The sequence below is a fragment of the Manihot esculenta genome, chromosome 9 (genome assembly GCF_001659605.2).
Source record: "Manihot esculenta cultivar AM560-2 chromosome 9, M.esculenta_v8, whole genome shotgun sequence".
NCBI classification, from domain to species: domain Eukaryota; kingdom Viridiplantae; phylum Streptophyta; class Magnoliopsida; order Malpighiales; family Euphorbiaceae; genus Manihot; species Manihot esculenta.
In genome coordinates this window covers 8,673,699-8,692,882 of record NC_035169.2, presented here as the reverse complement: position 1 = coordinate 8,692,882, position 19,184 = coordinate 8,673,699, and the positions used below count along the sequence as shown (strand labels likewise).

At 35.3% G+C, this 19,184-nt stretch overlaps 1 protein-coding gene across 2 annotated transcripts; it reads left to right on the top strand.

Moving 5' to 3' along the window:
* The first annotated feature begins 8,159 nt into the window (after positions 1–8,159).
* On the top strand, positions 8,160–18,742 carry LOC110622405 (probable UDP-N-acetylglucosamine--peptide N-acetylglucosaminyltransferase SPINDLY). Of its 2 annotated transcripts, none has more exons than XM_021766895.2 (18): positions 8,160–8,469; positions 8,936–9,372; positions 9,742–9,903; positions 10,033–10,208; positions 10,312–10,387; positions 10,656–10,784; positions 11,007–11,126; positions 11,209–11,277; positions 11,361–11,442; positions 11,704–11,798; positions 12,523–12,587; positions 13,275–13,473; positions 14,284–14,478; positions 15,202–15,296; positions 15,433–15,568; positions 15,717–15,934; positions 17,387–17,514; positions 17,798–18,742. In XM_021766895.2, exons 2-18 carry the CDS (start codon positions 8,962–8,964, stop codon positions 18,220–18,222), a joined length of 2,781 nt encoding a protein of 926 aa, XP_021622587.1. In that variant the 5' UTR covers positions 8,160–8,469; positions 8,936–8,961; the 3' UTR covers positions 18,223–18,742. The 2 variants fall into 2 exon arrangements, with proteins under 2 accessions (XP_021622587.1, XP_021622588.1); XM_021766896.2 differs by having other exon boundaries at positions 8,168–8,469; positions 8,962–9,372.
* The last annotated feature ends 442 nt before the right edge of the window (positions 18,743–19,184 follow it).

The following is a 19,184-nucleotide window of genomic DNA, read 5'->3' as shown; positions in this document are numbered from 1 at the left end:
ACTCATCAACCAATACTCAACCTGTGTATAATATTAACATAACATTGATCCCTCTATGGGACCTCATCTGTACCCCCAATGGGTGGTATAACATTCGTTGAGTTGGTTTACATAAACATCATAAAAATCTCTAAGATCATGTGTTAAAAGGGATACAACAATCTATAGTCAAGCACACACTAACATCCATAAAACCTCATTACATAACTATACTGTACTTTTACATTACAATTTGATCATGTCCATTTCTAGCTATTACATAAGCATGACTTCTTTACTCTATCCGGACTCCCGCACTATACTGTACCTGCAAGCCTGGGGGTAAAGGGAGAGGGGTGAGCTAAAAGCCCAGTGAGTAGAGCTAGTAAAATACATTAACACTATGCTCAAATGGAATGCATCATAACACAAACAATTCACATAAGGGTTGGGTGAACTTGTCACCAATTAGTCCAAGCTAACATAGTGCCAGGCCGTAGCATGGGGTCCTGGTCTTCCTGTCATACATACATTACTTACCATTATTCCAGGGCCTCCTCTGGGCTCCTGGTCTTCGAGTCCACAATCGTGCCAGGCCGTAGAATGGGGTCCTGGTCTTTCATTTCCGTGCCAGGCCGTAGAATGGGGTCCTGGTCTTCCTGTCATGGACTAATTGGGTCATCCAACATTCACCCACATCAACAACATATGATGCAATGCGGCATATTCGTGGAACTAATGCAATCACCCTATTGCATAATCATGATGCATGAAACATGATAAAACATTTAATTTAAAAGATTAAGTTTAGTTCCACTCACCTCTGGCTGACTCTGACAACACCGAAGCAGCTGAACTCACTGCTGGGGTCCTCGGTTCCTCGGGTCCGAACCTACACAGGTGGACTCAAATGAGGGACCAAACACACCTGAACATAACTATAAACTACTCCCCAAAAACCCCCTAAAACATCATGAAATAATCACATAGAAATATGCATGAAATGGCTGAACAGGGCACTTTCGGCGGCAGGTTCAGCGGCCGAAAGTCCTGGACAGATCCGAAAGTCAGGCACTTTCGGCGGCACCTTCGGCGGCTGAAAGTCCCAGACAGAGACGAAAGTCTCTTTTCGGGGGCTACTTCGGCAGCCGAATGCTGCCTCCACAAAGGGGGTTCGGCGGCCGAAACTCCCTTCGGCGGCCGAACCTGGTTTCTGCCAGAAGGGCAGAAACTTGGTTCAAACAAACCTCTTGCCTCCCAAAACCTCCCATCATGCATAATCTTGTTCTACAACATGCATACTTCACATACATTACACCTAGGGGTCTCAAACTATCATATACCCCAACTACAACACTTCAAACACACAAAAATCAACATACATTGCTCAAATCATCAAAATAACCCATAAACTCAACATATAACCTAACATGCATTTCTACCCATAGATCTTGCATAAAACTTATTTAAAACACATATGGAGCTTAAGATCGGTTCTTACCTCTTGAAGATCGAGAGGGAGACGACCTAAACTTGGAGATCCACGAAAATGAGCTCCTGAGTTCCCAAAGCTCCAAAACTTGTTTCAAAAGCTTAAATCTTCAAAACCAAGTGAAAACAAGTGAAAATCTTGAAAGATTTAGAGGAAAGACGCCAAAGATGGGTGAGGGGCGGCGGAGACTCACCTTGGCCGAAAATGGGGGAAAAAGCTCGCCCGTTTTCGGCTAAGGGACCCTTTTATAGTGGCTGGCCAGACCATGTTCGGGGGCCGAATGTGCCTCCGCATGCATGCCATGTTCGGCGGCCGAACATGAGGTTCGGCGGCCGAACCTGGACTTCCCTCACTCATGCTTTCGGGGGCCTAACGTGCCTCCAAAACGCATGCATGTTCGGCGGCCGAACTTGTCTTTCGGCGGCCGAACCTGGGTTTTCCTCCAAGGACTTTTCATGCAAACACTCATTTAATTTCATACTTAAAACCATTAAAAACATGAAAACATTTTACAAAAACATGATTTTACCCTCCTAGAGGTCTCCGACATCCGAGATCCCACCGGACGGTAGGAATTCCGGTATCGGAGTCTAGCCGGGTATTACAAGAGGAATGAGCTATACAAGCCCAATGAGCAGAACTATAAAACATGAGTTGAAAACATGATCTCATGGAATGCACTACATCACATCATCTCAGGGATCAGACATGACCACCAACAATCCCACTCAAGGATGCCTGACCTAGCCAGGTCTTACAACCTCCGTCTGCCTGGCCCGGCCAGGTCTTACACTCTGCCTGCCTGGCCCAGCCAGGTCTTACTATCTCTGCTGCCTGATCTAATCAGGTCTTACCTACAGATGGCTGCCTGGCCCGGCCAGGTCTTATAACAGAGTTTGGGCTATTGGAGTCGCCTTGGTCTATCCACAGCCTCATACGCATCGTATTATGCAATGCATCATATTCGTGAAACTAATGCAATCATCCTACTAGACTCATTATGATGCATGATATATGCTCAAAGCAGTTTAAGTCTGAAAAGAGAAGTTTCACTCACCTCTGGCTGACTCTGTACTAACTCTGCAGGTTCTGAAACCGTGCTCACTGCTGACTTCCCTGATTCCTCTGGTCCGTTCCTACACAAATGAGGGACCAAACTAACTCAAGACCATCTCTAAGAAACTCCCCAAAAACCCTCTAAATGATCCCCAAACAATCACAGAAAACATGCAAAAGAAAGCTGGACAGGGCACTTTCGGCGGCAGGTTCGGCGGCCGAAACCCCTCTCCAGAGACGAAACTCATGCATGTTCGGCGGCACCTTCGGCAGTTGAAAGTCTCGTCCAGAGACGAAACTCAACCTTTGGCAGCACTTTCGGCGGCCGAACCTTGCCTCCAGAGACGAAAGTCCCAAGCTTTGGGGGCAAGCTTTGGCAGCCGAAACTGCCTCCACAAGGGGTTCGGTGGCCGAACCTTCCTTCGGCGGCCGAACCTGGTTTTGCCCGATGGGCAGAACCCTGCTCTGTTTCATGCAAACTTTGCCCAAAAACCTACAACATGAATATCAACTACTCCCAACTAGCACATACACATATATATGCACAAAGGGGTCTCAAACTATCCTAAAACCCCAAACAAACATAGCACATAACACTTAAACATGCTTGAACATCAAAGACCACCAAAAAACCTCACCTAAACCTAATCATGCATACTACCCCTCACCCTTTCATAAAACCTTGAAAAATCACCAAAGAAGTTCAGGATCCACCCTTACCTCCTTAAGAACTTGAGGATGAGTGATCCTAACGTGGAGATCTGAAGAAAACCTCTTTCAAAACTCCAAACTTCCAAACTTGCTATTTTTGCTCAAAACCTTCAAAACACACCACAACTCTTAAAACCCTTGAAAGATTTGGTGAAAAACATGGAAAACATGAAAGTCAACTTGGGAGAGGCTGGAACTCACCTCTGGCTGCAAGTGGAGGAGAAATATCCTCCTTCCACCGACCTTTGGCCCTTAAATAGGTGGCTGGCCAGACCACCTTCGGCAGCCGAACGTGAATCCGAAACCATGCAATGTTCGGCGGCCGAAAGTGACCTTCGGCGGCCGAACCTTTGCATTTTCCCTTATTGCTTTTCTTTCAAAACTCATTTCCTTTCACACGTAAAAACATTCAAAACCTCTTTAAAACACACCTGAAAACATATGTCTTACCCTTCTCGAGGGTTCCGACACCCGAGATTCCACCAGACGACAGGAATTCCGAGGCCGGACTCGAGCCGGGTATTACAATAGTAATACAAGTTCCTTTTATTATTATTATTACAAACAATGTATATCCTTTAATAATTAATTAATGGTAGGGAGATTTATAATTTAGTCCCTGGATATTGCCATTATTAACAAGTCAGCCCCTATATGTTTAGAAACCTATTAAAACGTCCCTATGTTTTATTTACATCAACGAAATAGTCCTTCCGTCCTCTTTTCCATTAAAATTAGATAAAGGAGGAGAGAGAAAATTTTTAAAAACTAATTTTACCCTCAAATAAAACCTCTTATTTAGTCATTGGATATTGCTATTATTAACAAGTCAGTCCCTACATTTTCAAAAATCTATTAAAACGTTTCTATCTTTTTTCATATCTATTAAAACGTCCTTATCGTTTCTTTCTGTCAATGAAATAGTACCTATCTTTTATCATATCTATTAAAACGTCCTTATCTTTTCTTTCCATCAACGAAATAGTCCATCATCATCGTTTCTTTCTGTCAACGAAATCGTCCCTCCCTATATTTTTATAAATCTATCAAAACGTCCTTATCTTTTTTCATATCTATTAAAATGTCCTTATCGTTTCTTTTTGTCAACGAAATAGTCCCTATCTTTTCTCACATCTATTAAAATGTCCTTATCGTTTTTTTCCGTCAACGAAATAGTCCCTCCTCCTCCTCCTCCTCTTCCTCCTCCTCCTCCTCCTCTCCTCCTTCTCCTTCTCCTCCTTAAAAAGGAAGAAGATGATGATGATGATGAAGGAGAAGAAGAAGAAGAAAAAGAAGATGATGAAGGAGAAGAAAAAGAAGATGATGAAGGAGAAGAAGAAGAAGAAGAAGAAGAAGAAGAAGAAGAAGAAGAAGAAGAAGCAAAAGAAGAAGTAGAAGAAGAAGCAAAAGAAGAAGCAGAAGAAAGAGGAAGAATTGATGAAGAAAAAAAGGGAGGAGGAGGAGGAAAAGAAGGGGGTAATTTGGTTTTTTACTATATTTTTAACGGCAAAAATAGACGGAATGACTATTTCGTTGACGGAAATAAAACATAAGGACGTTTTAATAGATTTCTAAAAATACAGAGACTAACTTGTTAATAATGACAATATCCAGAGACTAAATTATAAATCTCCCTTAATAGTATGACATACATTTTATTTTATTTTCGGTTGGTTCAATAGTAATTATTAATTTATAAAATATTTTAATTTTATTTAAATTCAAATTGTTATTTTATTAATTTAATTAATTTAATATTTGACTTTCTGTAAAATTGAAAGTATTTATTTCTTAAGGGAGACATCTCACCTAATTAAGTTATTTTTTTAGGAAATTTATTTTCTAGAAAATAATAAATTTGAATCAAATATATAAGATAGACAAATCTGTTTATAAACTTTAACAATAATATATTTTGAACTTATAAATTGAACTAATAAGTTAAAAATGGATTAGATTTTTCATTTTTAATACCTGTAGATTAACTTATAATCTCATTTTATCTAAAAAAAAATTATTGTATTGCACTTACTATTTAACAATTTGTTTATTAAATAATGAGGGTATTTAGCTTAATTTATAAAAATTAATTTATAAATACTAAATGCTTAAAAGTTATTTAAAATTTATATAAGCATTTAAAAATTCTAAAAAATTATGTGTTTAATTAAAATGTTTATAAGTAATTGATAAGTACACAATAATTAATTTATAAACACATTTATTATTAAAATTATTAAAAAATATTAAATATGATATATAATAAAATTTTAAAATTAAATAATGGCAATATAATAAATTATTTACTTCATTAAATCATCTGATCTGTTTACTATATATAAGTAACAAAATGAAAAGCTAATTTTTTTCAATTTATTTCTTTATATATATATGAGATGATCGTTTAGAGCGTGATAATCCAACCTTGTAAATCAATATATACTCTAGCTGAATTTGAAAATTGAGTAACATCATCAAATTATAATTAAATTAACCGGTTTATTTGCAACACAGTTTATTTATTTTTGTCAATAAAAATATAATAGCTAATTACATTAAATATTATTATAATGAAAATCGGTTTCCATTAGAATAATGCTAATTTTAGAGTTTATTTCAATCATTAACTATTTTATCTTCATATTTCATATTACTCAAAACTCAAATAATTCAGTATACAAGTTTATATCTATCGAATAACAAATACTCAACCGAGTCTAATAACTTTTGATGGGTTGAGATCCAAAGAAAGTAGAGTTTTAATGTGTATTTTTATTTATTTATTTTTGTTAATAAAAACATATTAGCTAATGACATTAAATATTATTATAATAAAAATCAGTTTTCATTAGAATAATGGTAATTTTAGAGTTTATTTCAACCATTAACTATTTCATCTTCATATTTCATATTACTCAAATAATTCAGTATATAATTCTATATCTATCGAATAACAAATACTCAACCGAGTCTAATAACTTTTGATGGGCTGAGATCCAAAGAAAGTAGGGTTTTAATGTGTATGAAAGAGTTTGGTCTAAAAGGGTATGTCTAAAAGGGTTTTAATGTGTATGAAAGAGTCTGGACTCTCGGTTAGCCTAGCCTACTTTAGTCGCGGGTAGGATGGTGTGTTGATGGATCGGCCTAATTGGTGAGTTCTAATGGATCTTAGATCTGTCTTTTTCTCTACCTCAGCACAAATGCTAGAGACCCAACGACCATCAACCTTCAATTTTTTTTACTTATAAAGCTAAAAAATATTATAAATAAATAAGAAAATGTATTTTGAAAACTTACAAGTTAGTTTATAAGCAAAGTACTAAGAGAAACACGTTGAATAATAAATTAACTTATAAGCTGAATATATCATTGTCTCTCCATAGATAAGATGCCCCAACTTACCAATCTATATATTTTTTTTTTACATTGAAAAAAAAATCTATTAATTAAAAATTATTGAACCAAAATTAAGCAGGCTTTGGAAGATTGATATTGATTTTCATGGAAAAAGAGTTTTTCAAAAAAGTATCACTTTAAACGTTTTTACAATGAAAATATATTAATTTTTTTTCAATCAATTGTAACATTATTTAATTATCATATTTTTAAAAAGTATTTTTTAATAGAAATTATAAATCAACATTAACCTCATACTTATCACATGCAAGCTGATAAACATCTAAAAATAAGTATATATGTTATTAAAATAAGTAAAAATGTATTAATCATTTCAAATAATAAATTATGTTATTTTTTTTACTATAATATTACCAAAACATGTTTCCATCATATTATAAAATAAAATTTATTTTAAAATAAATATAAAATCAAAATTACTTTTTAATTTTTAGAATATAACATAATTAACTCATTTAATATAAATATTTTTAAATAAATTAAAATTAATGTAAATAGTTCGTGGGGTTTAAAATTAGATTAACATAATGTAATAAAATATTTAACTAAATTGATTTATAAACATTAAAATAATCCATTTAAAAAAAAATATTAAAATCAATCACCGCCGAACTTTCTATATTTGGAGTCAAGGCCGGACTCTGGAAAAAGAACACTTACTCAAGGCTCATCAGACTGCGGATCCTAGTCTGGTAACGCAAAGCAAGTCTGGCCATACGCACGAGCCCATTCGAAAGAAATCTAGTATAGTGACGTGACAAGAGATAAGAGAGCCGGCCAAATCAACTCACAAAAATTAAATGACCATCTGACATGGAGAGAGTTTTGACACATTCATATGTACAGATATGAGTGACAGAAACAAGTTGCACTATAGCAGAAAAGTGGTTAGACGTCATTAGAGAATAAAAGAAAAATGAATAATAAGAAAGAAACTTTATTTTCCATTTAAACTTACACGACTACTTAAACGATTACTCGAAATTCTATTCTATTTTTTTAAGTTTCATTTAAATAAATAGTTAAATTTAAAATTATATTTTTAAAATACACTATTTAAATAAATGTTAAAATAGAGATACTAAAAACAAACGTTTTTAAGATTTCAAATTTGATTTGAATTTATAAACTTTTTATGTGAAATTAAAAATTTCAGGAAAATTTAATTAATTTTTTATTTAAAAAATTATTTATTTTTAACTTATAAAGTTTTATTTTTTAAATTAAATGAAATTATATATAAAATTATTAGAATTCATTTAGATTATTTTTCTTTAAATGAATGAGAGGGAAATTGTTGCACTACTAGATATATTTTGATGCTAATGTATTAAATGAATTTGAAAAATCTAAAGTTGAAATTTTTGCAATTTTCTATTTTTCTTGTAAATTTAGCCAAAAAATTCATAAATTGTTAATGGTTTCAATTATATATATATTTTTTTAAAATATATTTTTTTTTTTGGAAAAAAATGATATAAATCCTGACCCAAAACCAAACCGTGGCTTGGACCGACAGCAGCTGCTCTTTCTTTCCTTCTCTTTCCTTTCGTGGGTTTTGGGACACATCAAACATTTAGCTGTGTCGGAGACGAACGCTTACTGGGTCGGACACATCTGCCTTTTCTGCATTGGACTCATATTTGCTCGCCAATTTACCTCCTTTCTGGACTCTGTTTTGCACTCGCGCCACGCTTAACCTGCGGTCCTACGCTCCTCGCCCTGCTTATCATGCTCCCACTCTAAACAGAGTTCATAGTCCGCCAAGCAATTCTGTTGTTTCATAATCTCTCGCTGGCTTCTCTGCTTTGAATGTGAGTATCAAATCTCTAATTTCCTCTCTTTTTGCCCCATGTATTTTCAGTTTTTTTTTTTGTGTCTTTTTCCCTTCTTCTTCTTACTGTTTATATATATGAGATTGCACAAAATGGGATCCCATTTTGTGCAAATCCCTAATCTTTCGTTTTTACTGGTGATGATGGGTTTTACTGGGTTTTGGAGCTTCTTATGTGATGTGATATTATATTTTTCTTCATTAGGGTTTTGCTTTATATAAAGTGATATGGGTTCAAGAACATAGCTTTTCTCAGAGTGGGAGTTACTTCAATTATTTTATGTCATATTTAGGGTTTTCAAGTGCGTGCTCCAATGCCTTCAAATGATGCAAAGAGAACTTCTCATTTCGTTTGTTCTGTTATGCTTTTTATTCTATTTATATACTATATTAGTTATCTTTGTAATGCTTTCTTGAGGTTTAGTCCAATGTGTATGTTGATATAGGAAAGCGAGAATTTTGATATTTCCAGATGGCGTGGACTGAGAAAAATAATGGAAATGGGAGAGAGCAGGGATCTATTGGAGATAATGGTTTCTTGAAAGGGTCACAGCCTTCTCCTAGTGCAAGTGGCTCTCCTGTTGGTATAACTGCACCATTGAAGGTTTTTGAAGGGAAGGATGATCTCTCCTATGCCAACATTCTTCGTTCCAGAAACAAATTTGTTGATGCTCTTGCTATTTATGAGTGTGTCTTGGAGAAAGATAGTGGAAACGTTGAAGCTCACATTGGAAAGGGCATATGCCTGCAGATGCAGAACATGGGAAGGCTTGCTTTTGATAGTTTTGCTGAGGCAGTCAGGATGGACCCACAGAACGCATGTGCCCTCACGCATTGTGGTATGTTGTTCAAAGATGAGGGTCGGCTGGTAGAGGCTGCTGAGGTATTTTGTGACAATTTATTCGTGTTCAGTAGGGAAAAAATATAGGCAGTTAAGATGGTGTTGTTTCATACTATTGTAAATTAGTTCGCACAGATGTCTCTGAGTTAGTTCTATATGAAGGTTGCAATTTTTTGTATGTGATAAGAAAACTTGTTTCTTCCAGCATATCTAACATGATTCCTTTTGCCTCTATTTTCGTTTTTATGACCCATAACCTGTTTGCTTATGCATATTATGTATATAATATTTATATATTTTTAAATTTGTGTTGTTTGTTGTATTGAGGGTGAAATAAAAATGATAATATATAGTACTGGAATTTGCCTTGCTTTTAGTTATTTAAGACTTGATTAACTTTACTTGTTGTAGTCATATCAGAAGGCTCTGAGAGCAGATCCTTCATACAAACCAGCTGCAGAATGCTTAGCCATTGTCTTAACAGATCTTGGTACAAGCTTAAAGCTATCTGGCAATACACAGGAGGGAATACAGAAGTATTATGAAGCTCTTAGAATAGATCCACATTATGCGGTAAATTATATCTTTCCCATTTCCACAAAAGTAACTTTTTGCTTTTAGTTTTTTTCTTTTTTTTTTTTTTTTTGTGTTGCTTATGTCATATGGATTTATATTTTTTACACGCTTACTTCTTACATGCAGCCTGCATATTATAACCTTGGTGTTGTGTATTCTGAAATGATGCAATATGACACTGCCCTTAATTGCTATGAGAAGGCTGCATTGGAGAGGCCCATGTATGCTGAAGCTTATTGCAATATGGGTGTAATCTACAAAAACCGAGGTGATTTGGAGTCAGCTATTGCCTGTTATGAGAGGTAGCCTCCAGTTAGCAACCTATCCTTTCTACCAGGCCTTTATCTAAGGTGTATCTTTCGTGGTCTCTGCTTATGCTGATGCCCTACTGTTATGCTGTTTCAGGTGTCTAGCTGTGTCACCAAACTTTGAGATTGCAAAGAATAATATGGCAATTGCTTTGACAGATTTAGGAACAAAGGTGGCTTTTCCATCCTATTGATTACTCTTGTTCTGCAAATTTCTTCTATCTATTATTTCAGTCACTATGTTATTTTTAGAAAATTCCTTTAGGACTTATTCACTCTATCTTTTGTTGGTTGTGTTAATGAGGTACTTGAGCATATGGTCTTTGCTCAATCATTGTTATAGAATACCTTTTTACCATACTTGATAAAAATCCCTTTATTGGGATTTTTGCACATTTTTTTTTCGGTTTTACTTTGACTGATTTTGGATTCAGTATTCAGGTTAAATTGGAGGGAGACATCAATCAAGGTATTGCATATTACAAGAAGGCTTTGTATTACAATTGGCACTATGCTGATGCCATGTATAATCTTGGTGTTGCATATGGTGAAATGCTGAAGTTTGATATGGTATGTGATGAATAATTTGCACTGAGAATGTTTTTGTGCACATGTACACATTGTACAGTGAGGACTGAGGATTAATTAATTTGTAGCTGCTACAAATGATAGTGAACTCGTAACTTCTTTGTAACTGATTCAAAAAGTCACATGGTAACAAACTTTAGTCAGTTTTATTTTTTAGATGGCTTTAGATTGTTCATCTTTTCAGTAGACAATTTCTATTTGCAGGCAATTGTGTTTTATGAGCTTGCTTTCCACTTCAATCCTCACTGTGCCGAGGCTTGCAACAATTTAGGAGTAATATACAAAGACCGAGACAACCTTGATAAAGCTGTGGAGTGTTATCAGGTAGCTCATGATGCTGGTGTAGGATTTTAGGTTTTAATCTTGAGTTTGTCATGGGTATCATAATTTCTTATTGTTTCTGCAGATGGCTTTATCAATCAAGCCAAACTTCTCTCAGTCGTTGAACAACCTTGGTGTAGTCTACACAGTCCAGGTTCAACTTGGAGTTTTTTTGTTAGTAATTTAAAAGGACCTTAGACCTGCAATGTTTGCTGATGATATCTTGCTATTTGTTAGGGTAAAATGGATGCTGCTGCAAGCATGATTGAGAAGGCCATCATGGCGAATCCCACTTATGCTGAAGCATATAATAACCTAGGTTTTTATTTTATTTGCACTCTCTGACTCTCCTCCTCTCTCTTTCTCACAGATGCACTCGCATATACGCACTGAATAATTACACTTTGCGTACTGTTTCTTTGTTATGTTTGATATTTCTCTTGTTGTTCTCAATTACTGTTGATTTACTTTATTCTTTTCTTATTCAACTGATTTTAAGTTTTCTGGACTGAAACAATGTCTTATGTCTATCCCTCTTCTTCTTTTCCTGAATGTCATTCTGTAAATCCTCTATATGCAGGGGTCCTTTACAGAGATGCAGGAAATATAGCTATGGCCATTAATGCTTATGAGCAATGCCTTAAGATAGATCCTGATTCTCGCAATGCAGGCCAGGTACTGCAGCCTACAAACTTGCTCTAGAGAATGTTATTTACTTCTTTCTGTTTAGTTATTATAATTGGATCCCTTGTACTCCTTAATCGGACCAGAAAAATACCTCATATGGTTTAACATGTACATGTGTAGTATTTTAGGAATTCAACATGTACGTGTGTAGTATTTTATCTGACAAGAACAATGCTATTTTCGAGAAGTTTGCCCAGCAAGTTAAAATCTGAATATAGAACTTATAACCTTTAATGTCAAGTAAAACTTAAGAATCAGCATTCAGCCCCCTTTTTTTCTGGTTTAACCAAGGTGCTTTCAATTTCCAGAAATCACTTAGGAGAAAGGGCAAGGGAAGTTTTTGCATGGACTTATGATTCAGTAGATTAGATTTTTAATGTAAGAGTGTTAACATTTGTCAAATGGCTTAAACAGTAGAATATATCCCATTGTCTCTTTCTCCCTTTTGAGTAGCTTTCTTCAAGGACATGAAACATTAAGTGGCTCAGTCAATGAAATAATGTTTCTTTCACATGTTCAGTCACCTATGAAAAATTTGTTGGCTGAATACATCTTAAATGTTGTCACAAATGACACCAAAAGATTGAAACAGTGTCCCCTCCTTTTTCTGTATGCTAGATTGCTAATACTGTTATATGTTTGATGGTTGACATATCTTCTCTTCTGTATCAATGCTGTCTCATATTTTTTTTTTATGAACTCACTTTTGCAGAATCGGTTGCTTGCAATGAACTACATAGATGAAGGACATGATGATAAGCTTTTTGAGGCTCACAGGTGTCACATAATTTGGATAAATGGGGCATGCTTCCCCCCGTCTCCCTTCCACCCCTTCTTTTAGTTCTTTTTCTTTTTGGACATAAAATGCAACATTATGAGTCCATCCTCTTATACAGCTATTAATTTTTTGCTAGTTGTCATTCTTGTGAACTTCATAGTGTGGCCATGTAATACATGCTTTAGAATATGCATAGATTACTTGTTGGAGGATTCCTGAGCCTAGAATAAAATTCCATTTGACCTTGCAAGATTTGATGTTTGATGAAAAAATATGCAAGTTGAAGCATGTGAGGAAGACATCTATTGGAATTCTCTTTGAAAATGATGATTTTTTGCTATGCCCAATTGGATGCCTGCTTCAATTTCACATTAGAAAAAAAACAAATAACTTAATTCTAGTTGGTCCATCAAACTGATTGTTGATTAAAATGTTGACACTTTGTCTTTATAAATTATATTCTTCTGGATATTCGTCTTTCAACTTCTTCAAGTTTCCTGCTATTATCCCTTTTCTTCTTTGATGCTTATTTGCAAATGAAAAGGATAATCTGATACCACTTGTTAATCATTTTTTACTATATATATTTGCATTTCTATACTAACAGCTTTATGGCTCTAAGAAAATATTGGTTTAGGCTTTGGTGAGGCTTCATCTGAATTGAAATGCCTACATGCTACTTGCAGGGAGTGGGGTAGGCGCTTTATGAGGTTATATTCACAGTACACTTCATGGGACAATCCAAAGGATCCAGAAAGGCCACTTGTGATTGGATATGTATCTCCAGACTATTTTACCCATTCTGTGTCTTATTTCATTGAGGCCCCCCTGGTATATCATGACTATGCAAATTACAAGGTGGTGGTTTATTCAGCAGTTGTGAAGGTAACATTTAAAATTGTCTAATACAATAACTGTTTAATAAAATCTTGAACATGGTGCTAGGTAGTCCTATTTATGCCGTTGTGCTAATATTTATCTAATCAATGATCTTGCTTTAAAGGGCTAAAAAGCAGCTGTAATGGGTATACATGAAGTTTCAATAAGGGGTTAGGAACATTGTATGTGATACCTAATTATTTCATTGCGGTGCCACAATGTTGCCGTTTTCACAAAATAACTAGTCATTATGTTGATATGATTAAATGAAAACATTTTACCTTACATGACTTCATTGCCTGACTCTATATCTTTGTTTCTACTTTTGCTGCTCTCCAGTCTTTCCTGTTCATTTGATTGATTGGGTGTTGCAATAAGTGATCGTATTTTGTGTCTTTCCCCAAATGCATTGAAAAGGTAATGTGGGTGCTGCTGTGGCATATGCTTTTATTCTAACCTTGTCATTTATCAACTCTATCACTTCTGCTGTTGCTATTGCTGTTACTGTTCATCCACTGGTCTTGTACATCCCTTGGCAGCAATGTTGTCAATCATTATTGGCTTTATTTGCAAAGAGTCAAATTATTTTTTTAATTTTTTATACAATTACATCCTCTCTACATCTTCACAGAGTTCCTCTAAAGTCTAAACTGTTTCTGACATTGTCATAATTATCATTGCCATGATCTTTTAATATCATATTATTCATTCTAGACTATTCAGTTGTGTGTTTATATATGCCACACTGATATATCAAGTGACATTTCACATTTGACCTTTTTCACATTCTGGATTTACATTTCTTATGAATCACAGGCTGATGCAAAGACTAATAGGTTTAAGGAGAAAGTCTTGAAAAAGGGTGGTTTATGGAAGGATATATATGGAATTGATGAAAAAAAAGTGGCAAGCATGGTTAGAGAAGATAAAGTTGACATATTGGTAGAACTTACTGGACATACAGCTAACAATAAATTGGGAATGATGGCATGCCGACCAGCACCTGTCCAGGTACGCTTCAGGTTATTTTTCTTTAGGTGTTTTTCTTGAGGTTCTATTTCTTTCCATTTAAGTTAACTGTTAACAGTGTTTGCCCCTATAATTTACTGAGTATTATTTTCTTTTTAAGCAGCTACAATATTATAATCATTTATTTCCATATCCAATCATATTGCAATCCATATGAGAGTTAGTGTACTTCAAAAGCTTTGATTTGAATCATTTTGGCTTTTCAAGGCTTTCCTGAATGAATTGTTGGCTTACTGCACTCTTGCTTTCTTTAATGAGTAACCATGCATGAGAAGTTTGTAGAACTTGAAATGAGTAAACAGTAAGGGGCATTTTGGTAACCATGCATGGGAAGATTCTTTAGTGGGTAATCACTTAGGGGCATTTTGATGTTTTCACATGATTTTATATGAACTTTGAAGAAGAGCTAGAAACAATATGGACACATACAGACTAAAATGCACCAGAAAATACAAGTGAAAAATTAAAGAAGCCCTTAAAAGAAAATGATTAGTAGCTGGAGTCTCAGCACATCAAGTACCTGAGACATTTTGGCCATCTATGTCCCATATTTATCCTCTTGGAATTTTTCTTATGAAATCTTATCATAAAATATGTGCACAATAATAAAATGGTATGCATTGTGTTCATGTTAAGGATCTGTGTGTTTGAACATAACCAAATGCAGTTCATCTCTGACCTTATTTTGCTTTACTTCTAATTTAGGTAACTTGGATTGGCTACCCAAACACAACTGGTTTGCCTACCATTGATTATAGAATCACTGATTCACAGGCAGACCCTCCAGATACAAAGCAAAAGTAGCTCCTTCTTTTGCTTTTTCCGATTGGCATTTTCAAGTGATATTGTTTCTTACCTTTTTTTTTTGTCTAAGTTCTTACCTTAGTTTATTCTTAGATGTTCATGTGCTATTCTTATGATCTTATCTAATGGCAGGCATGTGGAGGAGTTGGTTCGTCTACCCGAATGCTTCCTTTGTTATACACCATCCCCAGAAGCTGGGCCTGTTTGTTCAGCTCCTGCACTTGCTAATGGCTTCATTACATTTGGTAGCTTTAATAATCTGGCAAAGGTATTGATTAGGTTTGTATATTTGTCAATTTTAAGAGAAGACATATTTGTTCAAATTATTAGTATGTGTTACTTGATCTTTCTTTTTACCATTTTACAATTTCTCTCTTTCTCTTTCTCTCTCCCTCTCCCTCTCCTCCCTCCCTAAGATAACTCCGAAGGTACTACAAGTTTGGGCTAGGATACTCTCTGCAGTACCAAACTCTCGCCTTGTGGTTAAATGCAAGCCATTTTGTTGTGATAGTGTTAGACAGAGATTCCTTTCAACATTGGAGGAGCTGGGATTAGAATCATTGCGAATTGATCTTTTACCTCTAATTCTTCTTAACCATGATCATATGCAAGCATATTCTCTCATGGACATTAGGTAAGTTATTGAGCTCTAATCTTTTTGTTGGTCAGCTCTTTTTTGTCCCTTTTCTTTCCTTTCTGACAATTGTTATGAAGAAGTCTACTGTGGTACGGTGTTTTTCATTTCTGTGATCATTTGATGTGTACCCTGTTTATCCGTACAGCTGGGATTTCCCTCATCTCATTTGTCCTACGTGTTCATGGAGTTGATATCCTTCTTTCTCGACTGTGAAGTTGTTAAACTCAAGTCTTAAAAAGGTTATAGAAAATGTCTGTAGCAGAAAAATTCATTTCCAGTGGGAGGTGATAAACATCCAATCAGGAAACAACATATTTTGAACCTAAAATGTCCTAAACCATGCTTTTTATGTTTTGTGTATAATCTGCATTAGAGGCTGAAAAACGGGAGAGGAGTCCTAATATCATATTAACTAAGGCTGAAAACAATATACAAGTACTTTTTTCTTAAGGAGTGTGAATGACATAATTCTATCTGCGTCATGTTATTTCTTGGCACTTCTAAGTTCTAATGAGTAGTTATTCAGCTGGCATGAAATGAATATGTATAAGGAGACGTTTACCTAATTAAGGTGGATTATTTATTTATTTTTTGGGGGTGGGGGTGTTGGGTTTTGACTCTGATAATTTCCTAATTTCTTTATATTGTTGTGATTTCAATGGGCCAAAATGGTATTCAAAATGAACATTTTAATTTTTAAGTCTACAGATGAGGAATAATATATATATATATATAAGAAACAGAATTAACAACAATTGTACATCTGCTGAGTATTTCAGCATCAATAAGCAAGAATGTATGCTTGTTGAAGACTTAGAAGTAGAATGAGAAGGCAGAATTGGTAAGAGGCATATGAGATCTGAGCTGAGGACTTTAGCAGGAATAAGCAAGAATGAAGAGTGAGAGTATAGAATGAGAAGCGGTGAAGGGAGAGGATGGCTTCTTGTATTTAGCAAATAAACAATTAACAATCCATACATTCTCTGCGCATGGATCGCATGCTTAGTTAGAGTAGCCACCTGCAAGTTAAACTGGTAAAAAAATTATTGTCAATTACTAGTGACATGAATAACCGCTCACAAGCTTGTTGCTGTTACACTTGCTCCAACTTGATGCGCATCCCTAGGATCTAAGATGCAGAAGCAATTAGGATATTCTGCAATTCCAAAAGTCAGTTTTTTTTTATTAAATTCTTCAACTTAGGTTTTTGAGAACAGAGGGTCATTGATGCGGCTAGGAACCCAAGGCTGATGTTTGTTATTTTTGTCCTATATGAGGTTGCTTAGCTTACTGTATTGAGTTAGTTCTGAGTGGTGTATATGCTGCCTGTGAGATACTTGTCCCAGTCATGCATGGTTGATGAATAAAATTCTGAATGTGCTTTATTTTATGTGCGATCTGGTGCATCATGTCAATCTTCTCCATGGCTCCTTTATTTTCTGTGTGTAGTTTGGATACATTTCCATATGCTGGAACAACGACAACATGTGAATCTCTATACATGGGAGTTCCATGTGTAACTATGGGTGGTGCAGTACATGCTCATAATGTTGGTGTGAGTCTCCTCAGCAAAGTTGGTGAGCGACCTTTTCAACCTTTAATGTCTTTCAAAATTGTTGTTGGTGTTGGCATTATGTACATTCTACTGCTTATGCTTACATGATCTAAAATTGGAAAAAATCTAACTGCCATTTTGAATAAAAGGTTAGAAATGGAGCCATGATATGCACTCTATTGCCGGTATACACATGGGTATACTAACCAGTATCATTTTCCATTGTTTTACCTTTTCTTTAAACTGCTATTTTGGGTGTGGTTTCATGTAGCCTCTTAGGTTAATGTGAACCAACTGTCATGCAGGGCTGGGACATCTGGTTGCCAAAGATGAGGATGAATATGTCCGGTTGGCTTTGCAGCTTGCTTTGGATATACCAGCTCTTGCAAACTTGAGAACGAGTCTTAGGGATCTTATGTTAAAGTCTCCTGTCTGTGATGGACCCAACTTCGCACTTGGTCTAGAGTCCACATACCGGAACATGTGGCGTAGATATTGTAAGGGTGATGTGCCATCTTTAAAGCGCATGGAACTCCTTCAAGAGGGGATTTCTGAAACATCACCTATCAAAAACTCTGAGCCAACAAGTATCCCATTCTCAGTAGAGGGCCCTCCTGAATCTGTCAAGGCAAATGGATTTATTGCAGTCCCATCATCTACTGTGAATCACTCTTGTGAGGAAAATGGGAGTTGCAGTCGGTTGAATCATACTTCAGACAAGCTGAGCTGAACTAAATTGTCTTGGTGGATTATATAAGGTGTGTGTGTGGAGACATGCTTGGAATGTAATACTGACATGGTAGACAGAGCCTCCGGTCTGTATAATATTGTGGCTGTATCTTGAAGAGAAGTGTCGACGCCGTGGCAACCCTATATTTCATATGATCGGATCATTTTTTGTGGGGAGGGTGCTGGCAATTGTCGGTATCTGGATTTTTTCCCCTTTCATGCCAAAGCAGTGAAATTAGGAAGGGAATCTGTAGGCTGTTACGAGTAGGACCGGACCTGTAACATTTTTTCTCTCCATGGTATCATAGAGTTAGTGATGGCTTGTAAATTGTAAGGTGAGTTTCTCTTTTTTCAGATTTTAAAATGGCTGGGTTAGATCAGCAGAGGGGCAGATTCAGGTTATGATTCAGTATATATATGAAATATTAATCACAGGATTCACTGATACAAGTTCTATTATTGTCAACTGTAGGTTTTAGATTTGCAGCTTTGGAGTTCAATGAAAAATACTATTTTTTTCATTGTATAATTTTTATTCAGACATTAAAAAAAATAATTTTTTTTTATTAACGTTTTATTTATAGTCATTTTAAATAAAGTAAATGTTTTGAATGCTTCTTTTCTATAAAATTAAATAGGATTATAATAATTAATAAAATATAAGGACTGAAACGTAAATGTCTTAAATTATAAAGATCAAAATGATTGAGATTTTTCTTTATTTTTAATTTTTAAATTTTTATGCTTCTTGCTTCAATACAGCCCATTGCCTAACATATTTTTCCATGAAATTTAAATATATAACCAAAATGCACAGCCATGGATCCTGCTAGGGCTGAGCAGAATCCGGTTCAAACCGAAAAAACCGACCGAACCGAACCGATTTGAAAATTTAGTTCAGTTTTTTATATATTTCAGTTCGGTTCGGTTTTAAATTTCAGAAATTCCGGTTATTTCGATTTG

Excerpts from the sequence above, each read along its gene's own strand:
- LOC110622405 (XM_021766895.2), top strand. The coding sequence starts at position 8,962 with ATGGCGTGGACTGAGAAAAATAATGGAAATGGGAGAGAGCAGGGATCT. Across the intron at positions 10,209-10,311 it reads GCTATTGCCTGTTATGAGAG|GTGTCTAGCTGTGTCACCAA; the intron begins GTAGCCTCCAGT and ends ATGCTGTTTCAG. Across the intron at positions 10,388-10,655 it reads TGACAGATTTAGGAACAAAG|GTTAAATTGGAGGGAGACAT; the intron begins GTGGCTTTTCCA and ends TTCAGTATTCAG.